At 29.7% G+C, this 11669-nt stretch overlaps 2 protein-coding genes across 2 annotated transcripts in view; one reads left to right on the top strand and one right to left on the bottom strand.

Annotated features, from left to right (window-relative positions):
- The window catches only part of LOC106681565 (venom protease), a gene marked incomplete in the record, with an annotated part of 58377 nt that extends 57182 nt beyond the window's left edge, over window positions 1-1195 (top strand). The window contains 1 exon segment of the mRNA XM_014421922.2: window positions 1-1195.
- Window positions 1196-9430: 8235 nt separating this feature from the next.
- Window positions 9431-10175, bottom strand: LOC106681555 (small ribosomal subunit protein uS17). The gene has a single exon (XM_014421911.3). The coding sequence runs from the start codon at window positions 10077-10079 to the stop codon at window positions 9621-9623; it is 459 nt and encodes a 152-aa protein (XP_014277397.1). The 5' UTR covers window positions 10080-10175; the 3' UTR covers window positions 9431-9620.
- Window positions 10176-11669: the final 1494 nt, after the last annotated feature.

Genomic DNA, 11669 nt, shown 5'->3' on the forward strand with positions numbered 1-11669 from the left:
GTTGAGTAAAAAAGGTTAATTCAACAATTGGGTTTTATCGTTTTTTGTTTTTTTTCATGAGATTATCATCGATACTAATTATTTAAATTGTTAGTTCTAAAGGCTATATAAATATTAGGGGTATACATAATCTTTAGTTTAACATGCTAAATGGTAAAACCTATTTTAGGGGTATTCATGATCTTTAGTTTAACATGTTAAAGTGTGTTAAATGGAAAAACTTATTAAATGGAGAAATATTCCCTTCTTTTACCATGTTAAAAGGATATAACATACACCATGGTTGAGAGTCTGTTACTAGGTCTGTTGAATGGAGAATGACGTCATGCAACAGACCAGCTGAGCTCGTCACCGTTTTATTTGTTGTGTTAGAGTACTTGCTCGTATTTTGTGCTTTGATTGTGTATTAGTATTGTTAAAACTAATAAAACAATGAATGACAATAATAATAATAATAATGTACTGATAGTTGTTAATTAGTTCATATTGATTCTCTTCCTCACAAGTTAAAAGATCAACAAGAAATTTAGTAGCCAAACTTTTACACAACTTCCACTTTTCACTCAATTTAGGCATTTTGTAATAAATTAGTGAAAACATAGAACAATAACATGAAGTTTTGGAAGGAAAGGTTGTAAAACAAGTTGCTCAAAAAATCCGCTAAGAGCTCTTATGCATTTAACATGACACTAAATAAGGCTGCTCAAAATCCTATACTTATAACATTTAGCATGGTAAAACATTTTACATTTAACACATCAGGCAATACCCCTAGTATAGGTTTTTCATCGCATAACAATTTTCTGGTTAACTCTTCTGAAAGTTGTTGGATTCACCCTTTTTACACATTTCACCATGATAAATAAACTGAAGTACTATATTCTGAGTAGGATAAGTATTTATTATTTAGTTTTTATAATTAGTTTTGTATTTTTAGTTGTAATAATAAACAAAAATATAAATTGTAAATGTTATTTTAAGTGTCAATTAAAGCGTCAATATTGTAAATACATTCCACTATTGTGCAATTTATATATATTTTTCAATTATACCTCTTTGATTTATTACTGTTCATTAATCATATTGATATTGACACTACCTTCTCACATAATTTTACCTGAATTATTTAAGATAGTTGTCTTAAGGTAGAAGAAATATGGCCATCAGTAAAAAAATAAAGAAGAAATTTCTCACATCTCTGCTTCAAAGTTGTTTCTTATTATCGCCCAGTTAGTTGTTACTGAACCGTTAATCATTGTCCAACCTCCAATATCTCAACTTTCCTTAGCTTCCTCCTCTACTACCACAAATTATTCTAAACATTAAGGTCATTTATCTTTAGAGTAACAAGTACATTAGGTAGTTTAAGACATCAAGTTTTTATGTTAATAGTAAGAAATATGTCAATATATTGTAATTAGTTCCAGACTCAGTATGCACTGCTTTTTAAAGTTTTAACATTCCTATAACTCACCTGTAGGTGAATTCCTTAATCAAGAGCCAAACAGAGGTAGCTTGACTAGATTCAGTTACACTGAGTGCTCAAGACTCAATTGACAGTCCCATTTTTGCAGGGAATTTTTGAGGATTTTCAAATGCAAGTTGTTAGATCTATGGTTAGTGATAAAGTGAAGTTTCTTTTGTTTGTGAAGTTCACTTTGTAAGCTTATCCATTTCTTCTCTATCTCACACTACTCTAGGATTGCAAATATTAAGAGGAGTTTAAAGTTTTAATGAAGGATTATCATACGAAATTCAATTTTATACTCGTAATTTTTCCTATCCGAAGAGTACTAAGGCGTAAGTTACCAAAAACGGTACGGAAAAATAAGTCATCATAATTGAGACATCTAACACTCATCGTGACGGGTATATGATGATGAATTCTTACTGGAAATTGAATTCTCAAACCATTTTCTTATTTAAGTTTTATCTATTTTACGTACTATTTGTGCATGATACGTAAAAATCCGTAGAAAGCTTTTTGATTTACGCTTTCAGGACAAGTCAAACAAAAACAAATGTCCGTTATAAAATTGTTTTAGAACTAGATTTAGAGAATCCTTCAATGAAAAACCTCTTTCCATATGAAATTCCAGAATAATGTGAGCTGGAGAGGAATTGTAAGAGGTTATTTATAAGCCCAATTTTATTACCTACCTAGTTTCATTGCGAAATTTTTAAAGCACAAAAAGAGGAGTAATAATTGAGTCTTGAACATTCAGTGTGTCTAGCAAAATGGCTTAAATAAATTCCCTGCCTTTTTCAGGGTATTTTTCCTGACCAAGCCAAATTTTCTGGAATCAATATTTTTTACCTTATAAGACATAAATCAAATTCTGATGACTATAAATTATTCACTACTATTATTTTTCAACTTATTAAAATAATTTATCAAATGTTTATAGAGTTAAACTTTAAATAGGCAGTTGTAGGCTTACGAAGTCATCTATTGGACACTGATGGTAAAAAAATACTTTATTCACAAATATTCGTTCTAGCCGATCAGTCATCATCAAATCAGTATTGGTAAGGCTCAAAATAATCAATCATGGGTCCAGAAATATCCGCTCACCAAGATATAAGTGATATCCAGTGTATATACTAAGGGTGGTCACTGTACCTGTAAGTATTTGGCTATATTTAAGTACGATAACGTTGACCCCCAAAGTAACAAAAAAGCTCACATAGATAATGGTCCAATACAAGAAAAGAGAAAATTGATATTTTTTTTTAAACGTCATAGTTTTTTTTCAATAACAATAACAAAAAGAAACTATTTAAATTAGGTAATTTAAAGTTACAGAATAGTAAACTAAAAAAAAAAAATTAAGAAGCCCCTAATGGAAAGAGTTATCTTCATAGAAAATTTAATTTTAAAAAGATTTTATTTTGTCGATTTTTTTTTAATCCGACGCGTTATTTAACTGATCTATTTAATATTACGGTTATTGAAAGTTTAATCGTAAACGTTGCGGAAAAAAGTATTTAAATTTACGACTTACAAAAAGTCTTCATGTTACAATTGTATGTTTAAAATAAAAACATTACCCTCTCTGAGGACCTAGCTGACCAGAAAAATCGTTTACAAACCCACCAAAAACGAACGAAGAGTGCGCTTGCTAAGTCAGAAACTTATGAGATTATTAAAGCTACAGAAATAGCTCTTGGGAGAGAGATCCTGCTAATATGTCCGTATGATCTACCTATTAATAAAAATCCCTTATGCCCTCAAGAGGCCTGATAACGTTGATTAAAATCTCGTTAATAATTGGAGAACAAATAAGTTTCCACCTTTGTCAAAAGATGGCTCTGGCATCAGAGGGTTTTATTGAAATTATCAGCAGTAAAACTTAATATTATTGATGTTTTATTCTTCATATTCAACTGCTCCAAGTATAAGTTTGCCACAGAGCAACATGTATACAATAAACAATGAATTTTTACGTCTCACTTTAACAACCACTGCATTAGAAGGATGCAGAAAATATGTAGTCTCCTTCCCTTCCTTCTTTAACTTCCTCACTTAGTTATAACAAGTTGCAACAGATAATGAAAATATTTTTATTGGTGTTTACTCTCTAATGCTCAACAAAATCAATAAGGGTAAGACTTAAATTTAGTATTTTACATAGTTTCATAGTATTTCGGAACTTCCTTATGTATATGTTTATCTGTTTTTTTTTTTAGAAGATTTCTAGAATTTAATGATGAGAAATGGTTTATTTGTCTCACCATAGCTTCAAGATCTAGACAGAGACCAGGATGATATATATTCAGTATTCATGCTATTACAGGTGTGGTTCATAAGTGGTAGTTCAGGTCACTGATGTTCTGTTGTTTGTGAAATTAATAAACAAGGCATAATTATACTTCTTTTATGCCAAAAGATTTCTTCAATTAAGAATTATTACTAAAAAAAAAAGAAAAGAGGAATGGTTTTTTTAATCTCTCACCCAAAATGAAGTGAAATAGAAATTGATGTAACAAGTCTCGACTTGCCAGTTTAGTATTTTTACTTGTTATTTATTAAATTTTTCTTGAAGTCATGGGAGTGTTTTTCATAATTAAATCAGTTCACTTATGTAAAACAGTAGTATTGAAAGCTTCTATTACGTAGTTCCTTTAAATCCTGAATAATGACATGATGTTTGTTTATATAAAATATTTCATGTAATATTTGATTTATAAAATATTTAGAAAAGATTTGTTAATAACATTGTATAATATGTTATATCTGGGGTTTTATATTCATAATATATTTGATAAAGCTGAAAAAGTGTGAATTCTTCAAGTATTTTTAAGCAGGACAAGTTTTTGTAAGAGTTTCAAACCATTTTTTGTGTTGAAAATTGTTAATGATCAAGAACTTAGAACTGATCACTACTAAATAAATATTTTCTATAAGAATTAATACAGTAATTAGTCACTATACTTCATTTCATCACTTCTTAATATTATAAAGGAGCATGCATTCTTTGAAGGTAATAAAAATTCCAAAAATCAAATTTATCGACATTAATTGAATAAAAATATTCATAACTAATTCGCACCAAATTTGGAAAATGAACCATATAAAAAAGGCCTATTCCTTTTATTTTTATGTGAATAGTAGGTTAATTGTAACATTGGTAAAAAGTAGATTTGATAAGAAAACTTGAAGCCATTTTTAATAAGCCAGCAATATCAAAATATTAAAAAACTGGATATTGGAAATTTTAGCAGACATTTCGGACTAGAGTAATTAAATTTTTTCAGCAGGAGTTTTTACACATTTAAATGCACTCGAAATATTAAAATTGATATCTTCCTAGTCAATTTTAAAACTTTAATTATTATTTTTTCTAAATATTAGTTGTTTGTTAATTATTTAAGGCACTCCACAGACAGAGTTGGGCAAAAATTAGCTGTGCCTAAAACTATTGCTAAATTAACTGTAATAGTTATGGATTAATAATTTAAAAAATCAGTTGTTATCTCTTTGCCCATATCCAATTCTTGTAGCTAAACTAGCAATCAGCTGAAATAAGGTACTAGGAACTTTTTTAGTTATAAAGCATTGATAATAAAAAAATTAATCCATTAGAACATTTTTGGAAAGACATTGGTTTACTTTTCTGGCAAATAATGTCTCAATTAGGCAAATGGGAGTTTTAACTGATTAATGGGACTGTCCATAGCTCAGATGGTTAGGCTTAGGCATATTGTTCTGAGATTTGCGGGCGGCGCCGGTTCGAATCCGGCATGAGGGCATGGGGCATTGAATTTTTCATTAAGTGGTGGGCGGTCCCACAAAATGGGAAACTTGACCCTCCTCTCCCCCTCATGGTTTGAATAGGTTGGTCACTTGTAGATAACTAAGCAATCATCACCTTCACTGTTGTGAATAGAAAATTCCTTTTTCATATTTTTCTTCCCAAGTGAATATGATTTAGTGAATTCTAGCTTATGCTTTTTAACAGCTTAGGTACATTCTTTTTGTTCTCAGTAGCAAGCTTTTCTTTTTCCTCTGCTTCCTTTTTCATTTGTTCTTTACTAGATATTAATATTAGAAAACAACAAAACAGGCTCCAATCCTTTACCTAAATGTTTTCTAAATTTTAGAATAGGAAATTATATTTTGGGTGAGATCACATAAGATAATGTGGATTTTGTCATCATTTGATGGGGTAAACATTTCACGATTGTTGCATGTTGTCAACTTATAATGTTATGATATGAGATACAAATAGAAATTTGTGGGTGAGGTAAAATTTCTTCGGATAGGGTTAGCACACCTCCACCGTAATTAAAAATTATCATCTTTAAAAAGTTCATTCTCTAGAAAATCCTATTTTATAACTTCTTTTGGTCTCTCACAAAGATATTTAGATCAAATGACTACCTGTTGCTTTGGAACCTGAAGCTACACTTGCAATGGTTCCTGCTTTCTCAAAATCAACCTTGAATGTTGAAGCAACACTGCAAATGTCAAAGAAAGCTCTTATCTGGAGTAGAAACTTCCCATGAGTCGACAACTACATCATAGCAGCTCTTGAAAGGACCAAAGAAACTACAAAAAATTGTGCTTTATGGGATAGTAATGTGTGAGCAGTTCAAATATCTGTTGTTAGTTACAGCCATGTCATACTCAGATGAGCAATTCAAAACAGAAGGGAGTTTTCCCATTTCCTTATTTAATTATTTAGAGAGTATTAAAATCAGAATGAGGAAGGTCTTAGAAGGTTACAGGGGATTTGTCAAGTGCAAAGATTACTCATTTATTAAGGGAATCAACTTACAATCCCCAATATGGTAGAATTTTCATTAAAGCGGACGCTCCCTAGAGCTATCTAATTATCAAATGTCCAATTGCTTATCTGAGAATTATTGCCCAATTGAGACTTTCTGGTAAATAAGCAATCACTCTAATCGCTGGTTCACACAAATATACTTTGGAACCACAGAAGCCTTGTCCAACTTGTGATAGAATAGAATTGGTATCATTTTTTGTTAAGTTGTCCCCTGCACCTAGAGGAGGGAACATGGTGCACGCAAAACTGAATAATATTAGTCCAAATTATTTGTGTAAAATCTTGTCAGTACCCATATAATTGGATCTTAAATATATAAAACTCATTATGTTATCATGTATAACTTATTTGTAAATGTAACTCAAAACCTCAAAATTAGATCCAGATATCAGTCTTCTTAATAAGATATATAGCTTTTGTCTCATTGATATAGTTAAATATGCAGTATTTTTTTTTTTTTTTATTATTATTAGAAATGTATATAACATCCAGCCCTTTAGTTAATTGATTAGCATTATGTATTATTAATTTATGAAAATGATTCTTAATTTATTATTCTATTTGTAAATTTCAATTATATTTGTATTTATATGTAAGCATATATAAGCATTTATAATAATGGCTTAGCCTAAATAAATTGTATGATCATTGCCATAAAAAAATAATAATAATAAATAAATAAATGTTATTATTTAAGCTGTTTTACTTATTTTTCCTGCCAAATTGATAATTTGAGTTGCATTACATTATATCGCCGTACTATAGAATATTTCCTGGATTCAAAATTCTATTGTGAATATCTACCTTTAATTTTAACCATCCATACATTTTAGCTCTGTTTCACAGTAGGAATAGAAATCAATCATTTTGTTTCTCAACTTAATACAAGAAATCCAGACAGTGCAATATCCACTAAATAATCTACAAACCAACTCAGCATTTATTCAGGCTGACCCTCTTCATTACCTGTATTCCCATAACTATACTACCACAAATTAACAGTCAGTTAGCTAACTGTAGATCAAGAAACAACAAACATAGCTCACATAAGCTTCAAGCATTCTTCATTTAAGCAGTTTAACAAAAAGTACAAAAATCTATTGCAAAACCAAATTAACACATTTTTCACAATTTTGCAGTCTAAACAGCAATCTTACCAAAAGTTTAAGAAGTGGTAAAAATTTAAGATAAGAGATAAATAATTATAGCTGCCAACAAGATAGCAGCTGAATTTTTAGGACAAGTGAACAACCACCGACAACATACAAGTGTTGACAAGTCAATTCAATCGATAAAAAAAAAAAGAAGTTTATTTCAACCTAAATAAGATATTGCAAGTTTATCCCAATAAACTTAAAATATAATAAATTGATGATTATTACATTAGGAATGAAAAAAAAAAGAATGAAACGTATATGGATGGTGAAAGGAATAGTATATGTTTTTTATGATACACAAATATATGAATAAAACGCCCTAAAAATAAGGAGAAAGTAAACAACAGACAAAATAAACATACATTTAATAATACAAGGAACTAATAAGAACACTTCTGAAAAAATAGTAAAGGAATTTAAACAAGAAATTGAGCACTAACGCTAAGATACTGCCCGACAAATACTCACTGGAGATTGATTCAGCCTCTACCAAAATAAACAATTTGAATCTGCAAAGGATTGTGTTGATCTCAAGATCTTTTAATATATCTTATTCCATTATTATCAAGAAGCGATACAAATTAAAAGTAAAAAATAATCATTAGTTAGCCTTACCCAAAAAAAAAAAAAATTTATCACGCCTATATCATAAAATATTTGTTTATGAACAATTAATGGCCTTAACTATGTATATATTGTATTTAAAGGCATAACTCTGATAAGAACTCATCACACCATATTAACCTGACCTTCCATCCTACGTAACATTAGTACCGCCAGTTCCTTACTTCGCAATATATTAAAACCAACAAAGGGCCAGTTGTGTAAAGCATTATTGCAGAAAGAGGTTGAGTGGATATTATATGCTAAACAAAAATAATTATTAACTATTTTCAATAAAAAAAAACTGGAGAAACCTGGATTGGATGAAGAACTGAGAAAACTGGATATAAGTTGTAAAAGGACTGAACTGAAACTGACTTCTACAAGTCCTGAAGGGTAGATTAAAACAAATACTATGTATCTTTTAAGAGTTCAAAACATTTGTATATGATATGTTCTTTGTTCAGAGTAAACAATCAACAAGTACTAAATGGGTCAGTACAAATATATACTAGCTAAGCTTTAGTTGAGTACTCATAAGTTAGTAATGAATTTACAAAATGTCTTAATTAAAAAAAGAACACAGAAACAATACATTTATAGTTAGGCATAATGTACTCAGTAGGATTAAAATTAAGATTGGCAATACCTGTTTAACCAATCCGTAACCTATACACTTAGGATTATAATAAATTGTGCTAAACAATGAATTTTCATGTGACATAATTAGTTGTAAAATAAACATTTATAGATATTAGTGAACTTAACAAGCTCCATTAGCTGGAACATGAGAACCCACTATAACAGAATGCTCCAAGTTAGGATAAAACCAAACTCAACTACAAAAGGATCAATTGGGAGGGATTGTTAAGCCCTTTGGATTGAGCAAAAGCCGACAGCAGAGGCCTAAATAAACCTTAATAAAAGTAAAAGTAGAAATTTTAAATTACCCACTCCTGAAACTTGATTTGAACACGAGAAAGCTTAAATTACATGATTGATGGACCTAAACATTATTTTAAGTTAATATTATCCTGTTTTTGTTTGCAATTTGGTTTTTCATCCAATACTCCACTTTAAATTAAATTCATATTCAGACCAGAGTAATTTCATACTTCCATTGACTTAAAAAACTATTTTTTCCCAATGTAATAATTGAAAACCGATCTTTTAATTAGTTCATCATAAAACAGAAATTATTGAAATAACCATAAATTTACTTTTTTCTAGGAATCAAATGCATAATATGGAAGTAAACAATCAAGAAAACAATAGTATAAGATATTAAATGATGATGCTTATTAAAAACTGCAGCAGAAAAACGTTAATTTTAATAAGAAAAAAAGGGTCATAAAAATGTAAATAATAATACAAATATAGTACAAATGTCTTGTATTAAAGTCAAGATACAAATAAATCAAGAAATACAATATAATCAGATTTTCCGCAACATACAAAAAGAGAATTACAGTAATACTATTGTTGATCTATTAAAAAATAATGATTACTTAAGGCACTCAGAACAAAAATTATGGTTGTGAAAATTTTTACAAAAATATAAATAGTTTTAAAATTTCTTGAAAGACTTTTTCGTACCTTGGCCTTTGGATACCTTTAAAACATTGAATCTCACTGTTTTACTCAATGGTCGACACTCACCAATAGTAACAATATCGCCAATTTCAACATCCCTGAAGCAAGGTGATAAATGGACAGACATGTTCTTATGACGCTTTTCAAAACGATTATACTTCTTCACATAGTGTAGATAATCTCTTCTGATCACAATGGTCCTTTGCATCTTCATTTTCCTCACAGTCCCAGTCAATATTCTTCCTCTGATGGAAATATTTCCGACAAATGGGCATTTCTTGTCAATGTAGGTACCATCTAGCGCTTCTCTAGGAGTTTTGAATCCTAGGCCAACATCTCTAACTCTTCTCAATGATTTCTTCTTGTTGCGAGTTTTGCTAACTAAACATAAATGTGGTTGTTTTTGAAAAGCTCTTTCAATTTGCTCAGCCATCCTTAAGGTTTATGGAACGACCACGTGCAGCACAACGAAACTAGTAAAGGGATAACCTCTAAACGTGTAACTCGCACTGCCTTGTTCCACAGCCATTAAAATGAAACTGATGGCTCTGAGAAATTATAGTAACAATAATACTAATAGGAACATAAAATAACACAAACTCATTGAATATAAATTTATGTATTTTACAAAAATTAATATTATATCATTATATTTACTTTATTCAATTATAAAATAAATTAATTTATTCAGATCATTTTTATATAATTCCAAGGAGAAATATACCATCTAAGTTACTACTTACAAAGATCAAATTAAAATGCCTTGAGAGAATAATTTGAAAATCACAATTATACTTTATCCTAAATGATTTTCATAACATTTATGAAGAAATATTTACACTTTTGTGTACAATTAGCTGGTAAACTTATTACTTTAATTCGAGAACATATATGGAAAAGAATATGATTTACAAAGATGTTAACAGTAAGATAACATAAGACTGCAGATTTCTAAATACACTTTTTCGCTAAAAGAATATTTAACTAAACTCAACCAAATGTGGTACTATGGACATATACATTTATCATGTAATCATGGATAAAATGATTAATAAAAAAAAACAAACACTTATCCAGTCATAATTACTCATCAAATGTATATGATTAACCATATGAATACAATTATTTATGTTTGTTCGAGCTTCACATGGAGTGTAACAATATTCAATTATATAATTCATATTTAAAGTAAAATCTAGACAGACTCTTTTGGTATTATAGAACAATAAAGTAGTAAAACGCAATTAGCTCTTTTTCGTTATGAGATCAAGTGATGTTCCAACATCCTCGTCTTTATGACCGATTTTGTCCACTGTAGAGAGTCAGTCAACAGTCTTTATTTGGAGTTATCTAGAGGGTAGTACATTATGTATTACAGTAGTACAGAGTACAGAGTACAGTACGAGTACAGAGTGCGCTGAACTCGAGGAAACACTGGAAAACGTAATAAATAGAAATGTAGCATCCTTGTACATTAAAAATTTATATCTAAACAAGATTCAGACGCCATTAGTCATATTATTGCAAATTCTTACCTTAAATTTTGTTATTTACGGGAGAACCCACGCTAAGCCTAGATTTATACTATGGCATCTGGCGAACACATGGAAAACCTGGACGCTCAACATTTACAAAACGTCGGGTGCAGGTGCATGTATGCCTTCAGTAATCATGTAACTTTAAAAATCATTAATAAAACTTTTAATATTTCTCGTAACGATTGACCCATCAGCAGGAATGTTATTGATTTTCAATTATATTATTAATTTTGAGACTGGACGGAGAAGCTGCTAAACTGCAGGTGATTGTTGCCTGAATCTTTCATCGTGTGATTTTTCTGTTTTGGTCGAAGATGTACTGAATTAGAATATACATATTAAATGACTTACAAACTTTAGCATAATGAACTATTTTGTTCCACAGTTTACAAACTGTTTTGAATTGAGTAGGTATAAATCAAAATCACAGAGTAGAACCTTTGGAAAGGTTTTTATTCATTTAAATGTAGACATAAACATTAGAA

This window comes from Halyomorpha halys, unplaced genomic scaffold (assembly GCF_000696795.3).
Source record: "Halyomorpha halys isolate HHAL.00 unplaced genomic scaffold, Hhal_1.1 Scaffold348.1, whole genome shotgun sequence".
Lineage (NCBI taxonomy): Eukaryota > Metazoa > Arthropoda > Insecta > Hemiptera > Pentatomidae > Halyomorpha > Halyomorpha halys.

What these genes read in the sequence shown, in the direction of transcription:
- LOC106681555 (XM_014421911.3), bottom strand. Translation starts at nt 10,079, where the DNA reads ATGGCTGAGCAAATTGAAAGAGCTTTTCAAAAACAACCACATTTATGT.